Source organism: Nuphar pumila, chromosome 9, assembly GCF_984573655.1.
Source record: "Nuphar pumila chromosome 9, dmNupPumi1.hap1.1, whole genome shotgun sequence".
Classification (NCBI taxonomy): domain Eukaryota; kingdom Viridiplantae; phylum Streptophyta; class Magnoliopsida; order Nymphaeales; family Nymphaeaceae; genus Nuphar; species Nuphar pumila.
This window is the reverse complement of record NC_143257.1, coordinates 72296395-72317413: the sequence shown is the minus strand read 5'-3', so window position 1 is coordinate 72317413 and position 21019 is coordinate 72296395. Positions and strand designations below refer to the sequence as shown.

Genomic DNA, 21019 nt, shown 5'->3' with positions numbered 1-21019 from the left:
ATAATCTTCATTTTGTTCAAATATTCCATGATGGTCATGGAATCCTTTCTTAACATTTAAATTCTCTTTTAAGAAACATAATCCTGGCCTGAGAAACCTGTGAGTATGTCTGAACAAGTCTGTTCCAAAGTTGCATGGCAGTGCAGTCATCTGGAATGGCTACTAGAACCTCTTGTGACAGTGTTGATGTAATATAAACAAGCGCTTGGTCTCTTTTCATCCAATCCACAAATTCAGGATTTCTAACATATACGGTAGTAGATTCCCTTTTGTTGTCCCTTTCTTCTTGTGATATGAACTCAGGAGGAACTGAAAAAGATCCATCCAGATGTCCAAAAAGATCCTGACTCCTAATGAAAGGTATGATTTGTCTCTTCCAAGTCAAGAAGATACCATTATTTAATTTTTCAGACACGAGCTGACTGATGAAACTTGAAGAAAGAACTGACTGGCTAGGAAGTGAATTCATGTTTCACAGAATTAAGAATGTATTCAGCACAATCTGCTTACACCTGTAGTTTTTTTTTTTTGCAAGAACTAATTCGATCGATGGCTATCAGACTGTAGAAACTAATTCAGATTGCTGATATGAAACGAAAATTGAATGTCAATCAGATTTCTGATTTGTATATGAAATGGAATATCGGATATGAAAATCCAAAAAAAAAATCAATGTGAATATGAATTCCTACTATGTATTGACACAATGAGAATGTATCGGCTTGATCAAGGATGCAACTGAATCAAAATAGGGCCTTGCGTGATTAGCTCACGCTGCTATCAAGAGCGATAAACTGGGTATGTGAGTGATAGAATGAGGAAACCGAAAGAAAACTGTGGGGAAACCGAGGTTCGGCCACCACCGAAGTAAAAGAAAAATAAAAAGAGACGAAAAGAAAACTGTGGGAAGAAGAGACATTCAAATCTGATTGATATCAGATCTGATTGAGAAGAAAAGAATGTGGGGAGACCAAAGATGGGTCAGACGTGAACCAAAAAAAAATGAAATAAGGGGAATGAAGAATATTTTCTTGACTTAGAAGAGAAAATCGATAAGTGATAGATCTATCGGACGTACCTTTGAGATCGATTCCAGTTTCAACTGAAGCGTGGCTCTGATACCATGTTAGATTTTGAATCTCCAGGTCCTTCCACGCGTGAGAGCTGAAAAACAGAGAGAGAGATAGAGAAAGGGAGAGAGAAGTTGGGAGAAACCGATGCCCATCAGTCTTAGGGTCGGCTGCTGTGTATTCCTTTATATTAACATGTGATTACAAAATTAATTAGGGTACTAAAATACCCTCATTACAATAATCAGTATTACATAATGCCATTAATAAAGAAGTGGATGTCACGGGTCTGGATCTTCAGATCCATGACCCATAACCAGAGAAAACACTTCTTTTCAAAGTTTGCGTGCTGCGTGCCTCAGTCTGCGTGCCCTGTTACACAAAAAAGAAGAGGGAAAAGATTGGAGATAACTTGGAGGTCATACCCTAGCTGGGACGCCATCTCTTTATATTGAATGCTGAAATATATGTAGAGTTACAAAATTTCCCTTTAGTATGTAATACAATTACACGACATCACAATAAGGGTGAAAGGACAAAATAACCCTTCATACGAGAGTTCTAACAACCCCCTCAAACTATGCAGGGGTCGTGAATAACCATGGACCGTTTGCTCTTAAGAAACCAATGTCTTAAGGAAGAGAGTCGTTTGGCAAAAAGATCTGCCACTTGATCCTCACCTCGAAGGAACAACGAATGAATTTCTTGACTCTACCTTTTCGCGGACAAAATGTTGATCAATTTCTACATGTTTCATCTTCCCATGTTGGACCAAATTGGTGGCAATAGCGACTGCACTTTGATTATCGCAGAAGAGAAGCAATCGGGAAAGCATTTGACGCAGATTGACAAGCAAGTGTCTAGTACATAACACCTCTGCTGTTACGACTGCCATTGCTCGGTACTCCGCTTCTCTGCAAGACCATGCAACATTCTTTTATTTTCGGCTAGACCAAGAGACTAGATGCTGCCCCAAGAAAACTGCATATCTTGTGACAGATCATCTGGTGGAGGGATCACTGGCCCAGTCTTCATTAGAGTAGGCAAGGACAACAAGTTCCAACCTATCATGGTGGTTAGAAGTATGCTTCTTGTAGAAAAGACCATCGTTGAAGAATTCTTTTAGCCGCCTCCATGTGACCAAGTTTAGGTGACTGCATAAACCGTGAGACCTGATTTGTGGCATATACTAAGTCAGGCCTCGTGAAGGTAAGACACTGGAGAGCTCCAACCAGGCTGCAGAACTGCTCTGGGTGCGGCAACATAGGATCTTGAGGATTATCATTAGTCAACTTGATGCTGACTGCAATGGAAGTCTGTACTGGTTTGCAGTCCACCATACCGAAGCAAGAGAGAATATCCATGGCATATTTCCTTTGAGATAAAATAAGAAAGTTGCTGGTTTGATCAATTTCTACGCCAAGAAAATACCACAAAAGACCCAAGTCCTTCATATGAAACGCTTGTTGAGCATTGATTTTAGCTTTGTGATTCTTCTTCGATCACTGACTGTAATAACAAATTCATCTACATAGACAAGAATGATAATAATGTGAAAGTGATCCGAAGGAACAAATAACGAGTAATCACATTGGCTTCAAATGAATCCTAAAGAGCGAACAAAAGCACTAAAAGTTTCAAACTACGCACGAGATGCCTGTTTCAAACCATATATAGCCTTCTTTAAACGAAGCACCGTGGTCTTAACATTTGCCTCTAGGTACCTAGGTGGGTGTTCCATATACACTTCTTTACGTAAAGTACCATGGAGAAATGCATTTTTTACATCCATTTGACTAAGGCTCCACCCATAATTAGTAGCAAGGGATAAAACAACACGAATGATACCCATTCACATAACAATGCTAAATGTCTCATCAAATTCCAAGCCATGTTCTTGGCTATGTTACATGGGTGCGGGTGCGGGGATTCGGCACTTCCAAAAAACCTGGGTGCGGGGGTGCGGCAGGGGCAAAAATGTAAATATATATATATATATATATATATATATATATATATATATATATATATATATATATATATATATATATATAAAAGGGGGTCTGGGGGTTCCCCCGACGCGGGTCGGGAGTTTGTTTGAAGGCTCGTTACCCACGTTCTGCTTGTTGTGTACTTTGAGGCAACGAAACAAAATTGATGAAACGAAAGGATTGGCAATCCCAGCCTGCTGCGTTCTGCTGAATGTCATGATTCAATCATATCTGAAACTCCCTGGTCTTCACGAAAAAAAATATAAACGCAAGGTTTGATGTGGTTTGTTGGAGAGATAGTCTTCATGAGGCCTACCACTCCACTGCCACGCCATAGGATTTTTCAAATTTCATTTTATATACAGCTGCACAACGATGACAGCTAAAAGAAATTTATTGGATTTGACATGTGAAAAAGAGAGGTCTACACAAGGCTACAGCTGGAGCACCGAGATACTAATGTTTTTATTCTACACAAGGCTACATCTCGTCATGAGAACAATGAATACTAATAGCCACCAAGGCTACCACCATCATTATCATGTAGCTTTGGCCCATAACCAAAAAAAGAAAAAGAAACCATGCTAGTTACATGGTCATATCATTGGTAATAATGGTTGGCAAATCCGTAACTCAAATCTGAGAGCAACCAAAGTTGACATATAAATTGGAAAAAGACAAACATTTAGATAAAGACTCAACCAACTCGACTGAGTGAATGATAGAACTAATTAAGTTAATCTTGTATTATCATACCCTACTACTATTTCAAGAATGGAGCCTGCTGATAAAATACGAATAAAACCAGAGACTTAAATCAAAGGCAGGCTGAGTGTTGTTGTAGCACACGGTAGCACCACACAATTAACTGGACCGTCCAAGCAAATATCAATAGATAAAAGCAGAGCGAGCGAGAGAGAGAGAGAGAGAGCAACTTTCCATCACCAACCCTTCTCAACCACTCAACCAGGAATCCACCCGGTTGTTGAGGGCGCGGGACAGGAACTTCATGCAGATGGGTGGGTTGATCTTGGCAAGAGAGAGTATGGAGGTGGGCAACATCCATATCCCGTCCCCGCATATCAATCCCGACGCCACTGTCGGCTCGAACGCCTCCGCCTTCCCCTTGTTCGTCCTCTCCCAAACGTACAATATCAAGCTCCCCACCCACATGTTGATGGTGAAGTAACCCCCGATGTAGAACGGGATGGCCATCGCCATTGGAATCGGCACGAACTTGGCCCACCTCTCGGGGAGGATCCTGTACTTGAGCAGGTCGATGACGACGGCCAGGGCGAAGAAGCCGTGATTGGGCAGCGCCGAGAAGCCCTCCACCCCCAGTATAGAGATGTTCCTGTAGAGCGTCGCGTAGGGCGTCTGGTACTCGCTATTGGGATTGCCCACTTTGAAGGCCTTGTAGAAGAGCCAGAACACGCTCGGCCCGATCACGCAGCCCATGGCCGTCCCCACCACTTGGCTTACGAACATGGACCGAAAGCTACATCTCGTCAGGAGAACAATGAATACTAATAGCCAGCAAGGCTACCACCATCATTATCATTTATTATGGAGAGAGAAAATCCTTTACGAAAAAGAAGGATCTGGATGGTTTTAAAAGTAGCAGCTGTCAGCAGATTTTAAAAGTATATTTAAATGAAAACTAAGAAATAATCAAATAACTAAGAGAGCAAATTAGTACCTGTATTCATCATTGCTTCGCGAAAGTAATCGAAGATTTGAATGAACATATACTAAATCCTCTGCACGCTTGCTGGTGAGTTTATTTCTCTTCATGTTGTGTATTTGAGAATATGTGCTCCAATTTCTTTCACAACAAGATGAATTAGCAGGCTGCGATAGCAATCTTAATGCAAGACGTTGCAGAAGAGGTGTTTCTGATCCAAATGTTGACCACCATGTGATAGGATCTATATTATCTTCTTTTCTCGCGAATAATGCCGGTGCATATAATCTCGAAGATGAAAATTTTCCAAACTCTTGTGTGACTTGATGTAGAAGATATGCTTCTGGAAAAAGTCTTGTCATACACATATTTCTATGTCTTGATAGCTTTGGGTCTAAATTTGGAGGGACACGACCAATACCACCAGCCCGCCACTTATTTGCATAATATTTTGGATTAAGAGAATGTGTCATGCAATGCAAAGGAGTGTTGCTCTTATCCCATCTTTTGACTAAAATTGAATGAATATGATTAAAAAAATCTGAATCATCCAATGCAGGATTTTTTTCTTCATACATAAAAACTATAGTTTTTATTTTTTCAATCATATTATCCCACATTTCATAAACTCTGTGAAGCATGGGCTCATCCTTATCAACTTCTCTTAATATTTCCTAAATAGGTTGCGTAAATTGAAGGAAGTATACCACTCTGTCCCAAAACTCATCATCAAGAATGAATTTCTTATTTTCTTGAGTCTTCATATCATCATCAACACGATAGAATGTCCAATTTTCATCAGTCACCATGTTAATCAAAGCATTCTTCACTCTTTTAATCCTCTTCATCATCACAATGATGGACTTAAAACGTGTTTCAGCGACCTTCAACAATTTCAAATCAGAATGCCTATTAAATATAGCATTAGCACGATGGTGGTTAACAACAAAATTCCTAATGCTTTTGACATTTCTTTCTAAATCTTCAATCCATGAACATAAAGCATATGCTTGTGAATTTTCTTCTTCTTTGGGGTTGCATATGCTCTTTAGGGCTAGATTTAAGCTGTGTGCTACACAGAGAGTCCAAAAAATATGAGGGTACTCACTCTCCAAACTCAACGCTGCACTTTTACAAACCGGAGCGTTGTCTGTAATGATTTGTACCACTTTCTGATCACCCACTTCTTTTATCACTTCTATAAACAATCCCTTCAAATACTCTGCATTTTTATATTCCCCAGATGCATCAACTGCTTTCAAGAATATTGGGCCACTAAGCGAACAAGCAATGAAATTGATTAATGGACGCCTTTGAATATCTGTCCATCCATCAGACACAATGGAAACTCCATTTTGCTCCCATGAATATTTTTTAATTTCTAGCAACCTCTCCACGTTTGCCCTCTCTTCTGCAAGAAGTGTGGTTCGTATTTTTTCTGAACTTGGAGGCACATAACCACTCAAATTACAATTTGCCAAGGATGTTACTAAATCCTTCCAATAAGGATTTCTAGCCGCATTAAATGGGAGTGAACCAGAATAAAAATACCTCCCAACTTTTCTATCCAATTCTTCTCTTCCATATGTATTGAATGCTGCTTGTATCGTTCCTCTACCTCCTAGATTGACTTTTCTTTTTTTTTCAGCATCTTCTTGGTGGTTTGCAAATGGCACACTGAGTGCAGAAGAATCGACCATTGCCTTTCTCTTCTCATATTTTTCTTGTATTTTCTTGTATTGCCTTCGCATTGCCTCATCAACTTTTCTGCAAGCTGAAATGCCATGTCCTGGTATCTTCAACAAATGAGCCTTCACTCTTGTGTAAGACCCAACAAAATCTTTTTCGCAGAGCTTGCATCGAAATCTTTTGTTTTTACCACCTCCTTCTCAAGTTTTTGCAAGTTCATCTACATGTATCCATAGTGGCCCCACATCATCAATCCCACTGCAACTATCAGCAAAACTAGCAGCAGAACTCACATGTTGGGATGAGGATGACGCAAGTCCTTTCCCTTTATCCGTCATTTTTATCCTGAAAACACAAAAAAAAATACATTATAATTTTCAAATCAATTCGAAAACACAGGGAGAAGGGGGGGCTCAGCCCCTCCCCTGCCAACCCAACAAGAGAGCGAGAGCGAGGGGGGCTCGGCCCCTCCCATGTCGACCCAAAAAAAAAAAAACATATGGGGGAGGGGCGCCCTGTCGACCCAAAGAAAAAAAAAACAGATGGGGCTCGGCCCCTCCCCTGTCGACCCCAAAAAAAAAAAACAGATGGGGGAGGGGCTCGGCCCCTCCCCTGTCGACCCAAATAAAAAAACAAACAGATGGGGGAGGGGCTCGGCCCCTCCCCTGTCGACCCAAATAAAAAAACATATGGGGGAGGGGCTCAGCCCCTCCCCTGTCGACCCAAAAAAAAAAAAAAACAGATGGGGGAGGGGCTCGCCCCCTCCCCTGTTGACCCCCCCCCCCAAAAAAAAACAGATGGGGGAGGGGCTCTGCCCCTTCCCTGTCGACCCAAAGAAAAAAAAAACAGATGGGGGAGGGGCTTGGCCCCTCCCCTCTCGACCCAAAAACGAAAAACATAAAGGGGAGGGGCTCGGCCCCTCCCCTGTCGACCCAAAAAAGAAAAACATAAAAGGGAGGGGCTCGGCCCCTCACCTGTCGACCCAATCGACCCAAAAAAAGAGGTAGATGGGGGAGGGGCTCGACCCCTCCATTGCCGAAAAACGAGGGAGCAGGGGAGGCTCAGCCCCTCCCCTGCCGACCCAACAAGAGACCGAGAGAGGGGGGGGGGTGCTCGGCCCCTCCCCAGCCGACCCAAGAAGAGAGTGAGAGACATACCTGCGAAAGGAGAGGAGGAGCCGAGAGGAGGAGTCTGGGAGGCGGAGTTGGGGGCGGCGGAGCTGGGGCGGCGATGGGAGAGCTCGAGCTCAGGGGGAGAGAGAGGAGAGATTAGGGCAAATTTTTTTTTTGCCCTAATCCTCCTTTTCATCGGGGGGAAATTTTTTTTTTCGCCCGAAAATGTGGACAAAAATGACCCTGGGTGCGTTGATCTCACCCATGGTCGTGTTGACCGCACCCGGTGTCGCACCCGCACGCGATCCTGCGTCGCGTCGCATCGACGCGGGTGCGGCATATGTTTTGCCGAGTCCCTGTGACATAGCCTGTGACATGATGCGCTGCACCCGAATCTTGAAACCAAGCCCTCGACTGCGAGATCTGAGGTGTGATAGGGCCAGTCCATGTGGACTGATATCAACTGACAGGCTATGGTGATCTGACAGGAGTCATGTGCTGCTGATATTGCTTTGCTATCCACAGTAAACCATAAGAATTTCCGGTGCCATTCCTGCCAATCTGAGAAAACGATGCACTCAAGGCATCCATATCCTGATTCTGTCTCGAAAGATAAGATCCGGGTTCAACAACTGTATTAAAAGCTGCTGGTCGTGGACATCTTCCCCAGTCATTCCGTTGGCCTGTGGTGCAAACCGGCGAAAGCATGATGGATAAGTAACTGTGGGAGGACGATATGTTGGAACATATCTCCAATAGCAATTGCAACACAAATGTCTCCGTTTTCCACACATTTGTCTTATCACATTATGACGATTTCATTTGTACTGGGAACATTGGGATTAGGAAGAATCCCTGCAGCCCTATTATCATATTGATTTCGGCCTCTTCCGTGTCCACGGTTTGAGGTGACAACCATCATCACTTCATGATTAGGATGAGAATCCTCTTTCTTTGTTGAGATGCCGAAGTTGGATTCAAACTCAAGTAACATGGATCTAAGTTTATCAAAGTTACCTCTTTTCTGAGACCCATATACATGACTTTGAACATGTTATAATCATCATTGTAAACACCCCAAATTTTTATCCTCATCCAGTGTTTACATTTCATATATCATCGCAATATCATTTCATCCATTTGACATGTCATCTCATTGCATTGCATAGCATTGCATGTCATTGCATCTCATTTTTGAGATCCAGCACTCCTGTTTTCAAAATATTTAATCCAGATTCGAGTTGTGGCAAGTGCCATTACTGCCGCATAACAACTCATGGACTACCGCAAAATTGAATGTCAGACTGATAACCGCAGTAAGTCTAGTGCACCCCAACATCGGCACCAGGATAAACGTCCCCATGAGCACAAGAAGGGGGACAAAGCGAAGTATGGGGGACCCAAATGGGATGCCAAGCAAGACTCTTACCACCCTCCTCATAAACGTGAGGATAGCCATTAGCATAAGGGCAAGCCCAACCACACAGGATGTTTGCAATGCCCTAACACTCCTTGCCTAATTTGCGGTGTGATGCATTAGATGAACAAATGCGCCAAGCGCATCGACTGTCTACCCAATGTCAATGCGGCTCAACTCGAAGAAGGGACTCAAGATGATGAACCAAAGATGGGGGCCCTTCATATGCTCAATGCACTTAGGGGAGCTGTGCCTCCCCCTCGGCCTCCTGTAAGCAAAGACCTCATGTACCTCGACGTCTACATCAATGGAAAAACCACCAGAGCCTTCGATAGTTGCCTCCTCACATCGGTTCCGCTCTACGGTGCCCACTCACGAAGCACCGTCTCTCGTTGCTCCCGAGTTTGCTCCGGCGTGCCGCTTCGCCCCAAAGGCTTGCCTAGTCTGCATCCTAGATGCCACACGGTCCTAAGAAAAAAAAAAGGCCTGTGACATGATGCATCACACAGCTGCACACACTCGTGCCACAGCCACATGTGATACAAACCACAGTGTAGGCACGCATGGGAGCTCGGCTCACAACCTTGCAGTTCGATGCATGCACGCATAGCCCATCAGACGCACACCGCGTGCCCGGCCGTGCACTTGCAGTTTGCGCCCTTGACACATCAGCCGGCAACCACCTCGCCTACTTGGCAACGCTGCCTCCTTGTTGGGATTTAGTTGCTTTACTTCTGGTTTTCTGTAATTCTACCCTGGTTTGTAAAAGGGGGTTTTGGTTTGTGGTTAGAATCTGAACCAAAATACCAGCTAAAATTCTAATCAGTATAAGAATGTAGTAGTGTGCCAGTTATGTAAGACGAGAGGAGATAGTTGGGATCTCCCATCCTATGGGGCTGCTGCTAGTGCTAAGAAAGATGGACAACATACTGCCAACTATATGCAAAACAAAGAAGGCAGCGAGCAGCAAGCGGATAATAGCAAAGTGTTGGTTGTGGATTTCCAAAACTTGAAGGTAAATTAACAGGAATCCAATTCAGAAGCTTGGTTCTTTGGTTCGGGAGCAAGTAACCCATGTGACGGGCTATGTCACAGGGATTCGCCTAGACAGGTGCTGCACCCGCGTCGATGCGACACAGGTGTGTGTGCGGGTGCGGCACTCGGTGCGGTCAACCCGACCCTGGGTGCGGTCAACACACCCAGGGTCATTTTGGTCCATTTTTTGGATTAAAAAAATCTGCTTTGGAAAATAAAAAAAAGCGACCCTTGCTTTAAATTCATTTAAAATGCATTGAACATTATTTTCAAGTGAATAAATTCTCATTAAACTCTCTCTCTCTCTCTTTCTCTCTCATTTAATAGTAATAAAACTTCCTCTCATCCACCAAAAACATAAAACGAGTTTCTCAACAAGGCAGCTTTGGAAAGTGTTGATAATAGAAAACGGTTTCCTAAAATCTATCTTGGAAATTAAAAGCTTTCATTGAGAATAGGAAAGGTCTCCTAAAGTCCAACGTGTAAATTAAACCCATATTTTGAAGTTTTAAATGATTTTATTTAGAAGTTTCAATTTTGGACCCCCCTTCTATATATATATATATATATTTTCCGCACCCCTGCACCCAAGGTTTTTGAAAGTGCCGCACCCCCGCACCCGCATCCGCACCCGCACCCATGCGACATAGGTGACGGGTAATGCTGGTAAGATTTCCAATCTTAAAATTCATAATTGCCATGGTAGAATAATAACTGCAGACAAGACTTCCCATTCCATCATACAAATAGGTAATGCCCAGGTCAACTTTTCATTATCCTTACCCAACACTTTTCTTGTTTCAGGTATCAAAGAAATTTAACCTTTGTTTCTCAATTGTGTGACCAATCTAATTCTTGTGTTGTCTTTACTCCTCTGTTGGTGAATGATCTTCTTACGAACAAAATGTACATTGAAGGGGTAAGATGAGAAGGCCTCTACATTAGCAAGGAAGCTCCTAGTGGTGTGTTGTCTGAGTCCGAGAGAGGAGCTTGTGATGTCCTTGAAATTCTCAAGTCACAATTGTTGATTTCTGAAACAGATATCGATCGAGTAGCATATGACTTGTGACATTGGCGTTTGGTCCATTGAAGTCTTTTTTTCTTGAAATCATTGTCTAATAAAGCTCTCTTGTCAAAGAGTCTATGTAAGGAATTGGTGATCAAGTCTTTATACTCGAGTTGTCAAATTTGCAAAAGTCACTAGTAACCCTTCAATTACATAAATAAAAGAACTTCCTTTCCTTTTGAAGTTATTCATTCAGATGTCTGGGGACCTGCCCCCATTGCTTCCTTCTCTTCAAGCAACTATTATGTCCTGTTTATTGATGACTTCAATTGGTATACTTCGATATTTTTTATAAAACAAAATTTGGAGGTGTTTGGTCTATTCAAACGGTTTCACATGTATGTTTAAAACCAGTTCGGGCTTCGTATTCTCAATTTTCAGTGTTATGGAAGCAGAGAATTTTCTTCCCATTTCTATGGGGACCCTAGGTACGGGGGTGCATCACTTTCAAAAGCTTGGGTGCGGGGGTACGACAAAAAAAAAATATATATATATATATATATATATATATAAAGTCCAAAAGTTGGACATAAATGACCCGGGGTGCGTTGACCACACCCAGGGTCAGGTTGACCGCACCGGGTGGTGCACTTGCATGCGCACCCACATCGCTTTGCATCGACGCGGGTGCGGTACCTAGTTGGCCGAGTCCCTGTGACATAGCTCAGTTGTGTAGGGTCCCTCATAAATTTTGTCTATGCATAGATTTACTTAGTTGTCGCCTTTATTAGTAATTGTACAAGATACACTTGAATTTACTTTATGAAGAACAAAAATGAGTTTCTTGAGATCTTTAAAAAGTTTTGTGCTATAATTGAGATTCAGTTTTTTGCTAAGATTATTTTTTTTTGCTTAGATTTAGGGGAAGAGTATTTAGCCATATGCTTAAAGGTTTTTTGAAAGAGAAGAAATAGTTCATAAGAAATCATGTTCATACACACCTAAACAGTGGAGTTGTGTAAAGGAATATTGGACATATTCTGGAAACTGTTGGGGCTCTTTTGTTTTGGGATTTATACCTAAGAGTTACTTTGCGGATGCTGTTTATATTACAAGCTACCGAATTAATCATATGCTTTCTAGCTATGTCACAGGGACTCGGCTAGCAGGGTGCCGCACCCGCGTCGACGCGACTCGACGCGGGTGCTGTCAACCCGACCCTGGGTGTGTTGACCGCACCAAGGGTCATTTTTGTCCATTTTTTTGTTTTTTTTTTAAATTTTGCCCAATGAAATGGGCTGCGGAATTTAAAAAAAAATTCTGGGGGGGGGGCGCTGCCCCCCTATAACCCCCCGCCAGCCCCCCCCCCCCCCCCCCGGACCCCTGCCCGCTGACCGCACAGCGGGACCCGCGCCGGGGGGAACCCCTAGACCCTCTTATATATATTTACATTTGTGCCCCTGCCGCACCCCTGCACCCGGGTTTTTTGGAAGTGCCGAATCCCTGCACCCGCACCCGCACCCATGTCACATAGCTTTCTAGAGTCCTCAAAGGTGTCTGTCCCTTTGTGTATGATGTCGCTCCTAACTACATTTTGTTGAATGCTTTTTGTTGTAATTGCTTTGTCCTATTACTTGAGCATATAAAGACAAAATTTCTGTTCAAGTTGTGAAGGCGTTGCTTCTTAAGATTTCTTGATGGACAGTAAGGTTGTAAATGTTGCGATCTTGTCAAAAATATGCTTTGGTCTTGGGGAACTCAAGGTACTTTCTTGTTCTTGCAGTTGCATACTTGAAAAGAGTGCTTTGTTTGTCATAGCACAAGTATTCAATTGAGCTTGTAGTAAAGGAAAGATTGGCATAAGATACTAAGAGAGTAACAAGCCTAATATGAATCTAAAGTCTATTGATGAGTAAGAATTGGTTGGTCCAGTTTATAAACAATAAGTTGGAAGTTTGATATATTTGGTTATTATTAGGCCAAACATCACATCTCATGAAGTGAGCCAGTTTATGAGCTCACCTTGATAAGTTAATCTTGTTGCAGTGCTGAGGTTCATTCGATATATGCGAGATACTATGCACTTTGATCTGTTCTTTTTATCATTGATTTTCGTAGAGCTTAGAGACTATTATGATGTTGGCCTTGGAGCATTCACTCGTGATACACTCTCTACTACCAGATAAAGTTTTCTATCTTTTGGAAGAGTAAAACAACAACAAAATTTACCACTGTCTACAGCTGAGGCAGAATATAGAGCTACAACTCAAATCAGAGTAGAGATCATATGGATAAGATGTTTTTTAGGGGAGCTTGGAGTCTGTGCATGAGAGAACCTCCTTATATTATGATAATATGAGTGCAATTCATATAGCAAAGAATCCAAAATTTCATGAAAGGACAACGGATATTGAAATAGATTGTCGTTTCACAAAGAGGACATATGAAAATATGGAGTTATCTCTCTTGAGCATATATGTTTCGAAGAGCAAGTTGCCCATATGTTTACTAAGAGCCTTGCTCATTCCCACTTCAAAGCATTTCTTTCCAAACTTGGCATGATTCTTTTTGCATCATCCTAAGTTTGAAGTGGAGTGTAAGAAATATAATATTAGAGTACTCCTGTGATGTGTAATTCCTCTTATTTACCAGGATATTTTTGTACTCATGCAATAATTCAGAAACAATCCAAGATAGATAGTTATTTTAGTCCCTTTTGTAAACGGAAGTTAGTGAAGAGCGGTCAACATTGATATTGTTGTAACCATATTCATTTTTCTAAATGAAGGTTCTGTTTTCTTCCTCCATGCTTCTACCATGTATCCCTGAACTTGCACAAATGCCTAACACCTTACTTGTTCCTACCATAAAGAGTAAAATTATTTATGTATCTCAATTAATTAATAAACCAATTCTCATATTTTCTTTTCTTCGCCTTTTGTTCAGCGAAGTATTTTCACATGAAGGGGACATGCATTGAAGGGGAAAGATGTGGAGATCCTTATGTTGTTTATGAGGCTCATGGTGTATCTTCTAATGGTCCTTCTGTGTCTTCATCTTTGTCTCTTTCATGTGTGGAATAAAAGTTACTAATAAAGTTGTTGGCCTTTGGCACCATATGTTAGGCTATTGCAACTTTAGCCTCTTGGCTGATTCATGTAATAAGGGCCTTATTCTTTGAAGAATAAGCAAGAAAATTCAATTAATTTTGTTTTAGTTGTCATATTTGTAAAAATCATGATCTTCTATTTGTCAATTCAAATAAACGAGCATCTTTTCGTTTGATTTAGTTCATTTTGATATCTGAGGTCCTGCCTCAATTATGTCTGTCTAAATTCAGGTGTTCTGTTATTTTGTGTTTATTATTATAGTTGATATACCTAAATATTTTTCTTGTAAAATAGGAGTCAAGGTTTTGCCACTTTTAAGCGGTTTAAGGCCTATGTTGAAACCAAATTTGCTCGGTAAGTCATTTTTTGTGGTGGTGGTGGAAATGCCTCTCCAATGACTATAAAATACCTCTATGATAATAGAATACTGCATGAAATATCTTGCCCTGGATTGTGGCATGAAATGGCATAGCTGAAAGCAAGCATAATGACATAGTTGAGTTGGGCATGACATTGCTGACTGATTCAGACCTTTGAGGAACATAGAGATGATTAGCTAAAGCTGTCAGAGGCGTACTCTACTGAAGTCTTGAATGTAGTAAAGCATCACATTTATGATGAAAATTATATAACATGGTTTCTTGCTATATAGTTGTTTCATTAAAGTTATTATCTGATGCCCTTAAATGGTTTACTAGAACAAATCATGTGCAGCTATTTTGGCCTCGTGACAGATTGGAACTGCTTAACTGGTTACATTTTTATTGTCTACTTTCATTTAGATGAACTATGCTCATTTAATCCTCCAAATTGAAAACTTGAGGACGACTAAAAATGTCACTCTCTTGACTTCTAGCTAACAATATGTGTGGCACCTCTGTATTTTCTTCCTTTATATATATTCTCACACCTACAAAGTTATGGTTACTTTGTCTGAACATATACTCCATATGCTATTGTTTATAGGTGTTTCATCAGCAGTGGATTGTGAGTATCAAATTTCTGAGCTGGAAGGAATTTTGGACTCGAAGGTTTTTTTTGAAGCTTTTATGTTTCCTCTGTTTCAATGTTTTCATCTTTGATAAGTTGGTTCTGGTGCAGCCTCCAAGAGTTAATCTCAGCTAGTATCATTAAGATATTTTTTGACTAGGTCTTTGCTCTGGAAGATAGAAGCGAGCTAGAAGTGCATGTCCCTATGGCTAAAGAAATTAAAAGATATTATAGTTCATGGTCTGTCAATGAGGGCCTCAAAGGAGAGCTAGTTTCTTTGTGGATGAAGGTTCTCTTAATTTTCATTGAGCTTTAACAGATTTGTTTTGTTTCCTTCATCGCTCACTATTTTCTTAAACAGTTTGACACATCTGCAAAACCAATTGAGGATACAACACAGAAGCAGTTTATGGACAAAACAGAGAGATATCATGTATTGAGGGCTAGGTTCTCTAGTTTTCACCACAAGATTTTGTACTGCCTCGAAAATCTTGGCTTGTTGTGTGCATACGAGGTATATGTAGTTCTTTGGAACTTCATGTTTAACAAACAAGTATTCATTATATGTTTGTGTGTGCGCTTTTAGTGCATGCATTCATGTGCACACACTAAAGGCTCTCCAACTGTAAGGATTTGCTGCATGGGGTTGTGGCTGAGATGTGCTTGTGAGTTACCATGCCCTTCGTATGAATGTCCACCTGTTGGACATAAAAATAATCATAAGTAGAAAACAATGTCTTCTATCCTTTCCCTTATCAAGTGACAATCTATTTCATTATGTTTAATTCTGTTGTCATAAACTGCATGTGCTGCAATAGAGATGATTATTATGTTATTCCAATACAACTTAATCTGCAACATGTTAAAGAATAAGGAGATTTGTCAAGACCTTCACAACATCCATGAGCCATGGATTGATATTTTGCTTTTCTATAGGAAGTTCCTAATGGATGATTCTTGATCAATTTTCAATCCTTCGTGGGATAGATCTTGTCAGTGGGCTCTGGACCATGTCTAGACCCAGGTTGACGTCAGCCCATATTTAAGTACTCTCTATAATTTTGTCATATTAAATATAAATATTTAAATTCAAATTATATTTTTGAGCTTAAAAATTATGAGATATTACAGATTCTCTATGTTGGCCGCTCACATTACATAACCGAAATCATTAAACTTGAAGTTGATCACAGCCATGGTTTTTTCTCGGTCATGATGTGGAAGGAGACTTGATGTGAAGAGGCTTGGGCAATGAACCACAAGCAAGTAGAAGAGCACCTTCACACAAAAAAGAGCTTCGAATTCACAACCACGAACCACGAGAAAGAGTGCAAGTCATCCCCTCAACAAAAGGAGATTACAAAGGATAACAGAGCCTATATCTCAGATACCATGTAATAAAACGAAAAGAGATACATTTGTACAAGGCCACTAAGGTCAACACACATAAGCCACTATTGGGCAAATACAAGACCTCAAAAGAGCATGCTATCGCAAGCCACAAAAGGGCACAAGAGCATAATTAAAAAAATATAATTTTATTATCAAATAATGGTCAAGAGAAGCATGCATAATAGGAGGGAGCACATATACATATATATACATGAAGGAAGGAGAGAGCAAAGCGCTCAATCAGCCATTAGCCAATGGCTAGATTGACTAGATGTTAGCTAGCCTAACAGCTAGAAAAACAATGACTAAAATACCCCTGATGGGCATTTCATATTACAATAAAAAATACAAAATACAGAAAAGAAGTATAGAAATCACCTATATATATATATATATATGCACGTGCTCCCGCATTATAAATGGCCAACAATCTGAGATCAAAACTGTAAATTGCATTCATAATAAGTTCTCTAATTATCCTTAGAAAAAATACCCCTATATATACCTGCCTAACATTCTTTGACTTCCAGTTATACACCTTGTATTTCCACAACACTGATCCATTTGCTACACATGGTGGAAAATGTTTAATAAGATGCTAGATCTGTCTTTTTTTTGATATATTTTGTGCCATTTTTGATTGGTTTTCATATTTGTAATTATGAGTTTCTCAATGTGAATCCTTGACTTTGCAATTTCAATAGAAGCTAATATCTCAGTTGCATTATCTGTTTGCATAATTACTACGTTCCTTGTTCTAATGCGTGCTGCCTGGAAATATATGAAGGCTGTTAAAGTGTGCGTGCAAAAGGATGGAGTTGCGCATAACTTTGAAGAAAGCGTCTGTCCTACTTCGAGCTTTCTTTTGAAGGATTACTTGAAGGAGGCATTGCACATTTTTGAAAGGCATTTACTACCTGGTATGTTTATAAGTATATATACACACCTGTGCATTCATTCATGCACACATATATTACGGTATGTATTTACATAAATATGCGTATAATTACATATATATATATATATGTGTGTATATGTATGTCTCTCTCTCTCTCTCTATATATATATATATACTAGAATATGAGAACAAATGTGTGAACAGTGATTTTCATGGATTTTTTGTTCTTCTCTTGAATCTAACCGTACGGATGTGATCTACATGTTTGGTTTTATAAGTACCCACTCTTGAATCATCCGATTTTGATGCATAAATAGGCTTTAAAATCAATGGCCCATAATCTTCATAAATTTTCAAGCATTCAAAAATCACATTTTTCATCGAAAATACAGGATCCAATGGTTAATTCCTTGCAAATTCACCATGCCAAGCACATCTACGCGGTTGGATTTGCAAAAAAGGTGTTGTAAATGCCCAAATTTCTACTTCTCATAATTCAGTTCTCATATTCTAGTGACTCATATATATATATATATATATATATATTGGTAATGATAGGGTGCTCCCGGAGTACCTACTCCCACCTAATAGAAGCTTTAGATTGCCCAATTTCTTAAAATCAGACCATATAGATATGATCTATAGGCATTATTTAGTAGAAAACAAGTTTTGGATCATGTGATTATATCATATATGTCTATTTTTTAAGACCTTTAAAAATCAATGGCTCACAATGTATCAAAATTTTATGACTTAAAAAAATCCTACTTTTATGTCCAAAAAACATGATCCAAAGCATGATTCCTATCAAATAAACTATGTTGAATGCATCCATAAGGTTTAATTGAGAAGATACAACCTACAACCATCATTTTTAGTATGTGGGAGTAGGTACTCTGGGAGCACCATAGCATTACTCGTATATATAATACAGAATAGCATTGGACGCGTTGGGCGTCGAACTTGGTCGGACGCGCCCAGCGCATCCGATTGTATCTTTTTTGTTTTTTTGAACGTTAGTTGCTGTCCTTGACCGCCTCTAAAGGTCCCGAAAAGCAATTTTTAATGCGCATGATCAGTGGCGCGCATTTAGTATATATATATATATCTGTGCGAGTGGAAGAGTATATGTATGTGTATGTATACATACACACATATTTCTGATTTATGTGTTTGGATACATGCAAAGATAGTCTGGATGATGTATCTTATGTGCTTGTTGGGCCATTAGAATATGAGAACTGGAAATATGAAAATTAGAGTGTGAGCCGAGATTTTCATGGGTTCTTTTCTTTTTTTCTTAAATCTGACCGTACGGATATATGCTTGGTTTTAAAGAGACCAGCTCTTGAATCATCCTATTGCGATGCATAAGCAGGATTTTTTAAGGCTTGAAAACCAACGACTCAAAATTTTTGTAAATATTCAAGCACCCAAAAATCGTATTTTTCTTGTCAAAAAATCATGATCCAACATTTGATTCCTTGCAAATGGACCATTCTGAACACATCTGCAGGGTCAGATTTGCAAAAAGAAGCATCTGAAATGCTTAGTTTACACTCTACTTTTCATATTCCAATGGCCCATATATATATATATATGTGTGTGTGTGTGTGTGTGGTGGTACACACTTGATTTATATAAATACAACCTCCACAAGCAACATGTAACCATTAGATCATATTTAGCATATTCTATTTATTACTTTCATGTATTAAAGTTGATTCAAATATGATGTTTTATACCATTTCTAAACTGCCATTTTTTCATCAATTGTGAGCCATTGATTTTCACCATCTCAAAAATAAAATCATCCTCATCCTCATCATCATCATCAATGTTAAACATGATAAAACCTTCTAGTATAGTAAATACTAAATCATGGTAACTACATCAGTATGGTTAGATTTACCCATAGTTACTAGGAAACAAAATTGATACGGGAAGCGATGCGTTAAGCAAAAGCGAGGAACCAAGTGCTAAAAAGTATTGCGAAGTGGGATGCAAGATTCTTTTTGGAAGCGATTGTGGAAGAGTGTGAAGCAAAAAAAAATGTAATACCCGAGAATTTTATCAGATAAATAAACTTGAAATTTATATCCTTAAGCTGGTACAAGGATATTTTTAGTGTCGTATTTGTTTATTCGTATTTGGATCTCAGATATCCTATTTGGATCTTCAATGTTGGATCCCTAATATCCTATTCAGAACTTCGATATTCCATTTAGATCTTAGATATCGGATCGTGAACCTTAAATTGAATATTTAATAATAGATTTTGGTCAAATGGATCGGGTCTCTGGTTTTAGATCCACAATATCATGGTCAAATTTGATATTGTATCCATGTCGAATTGAGTGGATCTGCGGAGTTTACTTCAGATTTTTAATAAGAAAAAATTATATATTGGACCTATAACACTTTAGAGGGATCCGTAATAGTATATACGATGGTTGGATCCATATTACTCTATTTGGATCCTGGACATCGGAGAGGTAAATAGGGTAGGGATCCAGCAGATCTTGGATCCATAATAAGTTACTTGAAATCCATATAAATTAAGTTGGATCCTTATTTGAAATTTTATTAATAAAACCTTTAAAAAAAATCCAGACCACGGATGGATTCGAGACAAGTTCCAAAAGGAGGACCCAAACAATAAGTAGGTCGCGGGTCACGAGTTCGGTCGAACCCAACCCACACCCGATGGTGCGTTAAAATAAAATCACTAAAAAAAATACTCGTTAAAAACTAAAACACGTTAAGTGGTGAGAAAATGTTGGGCTGCCAAGAGACATCATATTCAAAAAATGAGTGTAGCTGAGATGCGTATGCTTAGATGGATGTGTGGAAATACAATAAAAGATAAGATTCAGAACGAGGAGATACGTAAGAAGGTAGGCGTTGCACCCATTGAAAATAAGATGAGTGAGAATCGTTTACGGTGGTTTGGACATATTCGCCGAATGCCTAATGATGCTCCAGTTAGAAGGATGGAGAAGTGGGAAAATATATTAGTTAAAAGAGGTCGGGGTAGGCCTAAGAAGACTTGGATGGAGATGATAGGAAAGGATATGAATGCTTTGAACCTCACCGAGGACATGGCATTGGATAAAAATGATTGGAGGCGAAGGATTCATGTGGACGACCCAGAATGATTTTCTTTTTTGGTTCATATCGCCGACCCCAATTGTTTTGGGATGAAGGCGTAGTTGTTGTTGTTGTTAAGTGGTGAGAAAAAAAATTGTAAACCCTAAAACCAAGGGTTACTCTTAAGGTGAAAAAGGGAGGGGCTGCGTGAAACCTCATTCACACAGCCAGAAGTGGATCAGGGAGGATGGGTAACCGACCCCTCTCCCCCACGATCTCCTCCCCCCATTCCCTCTCTCCAACCGACTCTCTCCCTCTCACATTTCTTAAAACCCTCTCCTTACTTTCTCCTTCTTACCCTCTCTCTCTCTCGCACAACTTGAAGAAGGGCGCACAACTGCACTGAAATCACTGCAATGATAGACTCAGGGGCCACACACAACTTTGTCTCGCGAGAAGAGGCAGAGTGGTTGGGCTTGAAGCCTGGGCCAAAGCAGATGACCATCAAAACGGTAAACTCTGAGGCCAAGCCCAT

The 21019-nt window shown here is 40.1% G+C and overlaps 1 protein-coding gene across 4 annotated transcripts in view; it reads left to right on the top strand.

The window, feature by feature from the left end:
- The window catches only part of DCL3 (dicer-like 3), a 145061-nt gene that overhangs the window by 19484 nt on the left and 104558 nt on the right, over positions 1-21019 (top strand). For all 4 annotated transcript variants that reach the window (XM_090017661.1, XM_090017660.1, XM_090017659.1 and 1 more), the window contains exons 6-9: positions 15081-15145; positions 15265-15393; positions 15466-15618; positions 17284-17416. In XM_090017661.1, coding sequence (XP_089873787.1) covers positions 15081-15145; positions 15265-15393; positions 15466-15618; positions 17284-17416 — 480 coding nt within the window. The remainder of the gene's footprint in view (positions 1-15080; positions 15146-15264; positions 15394-15465; positions 15619-17283; positions 17417-21019) is intronic.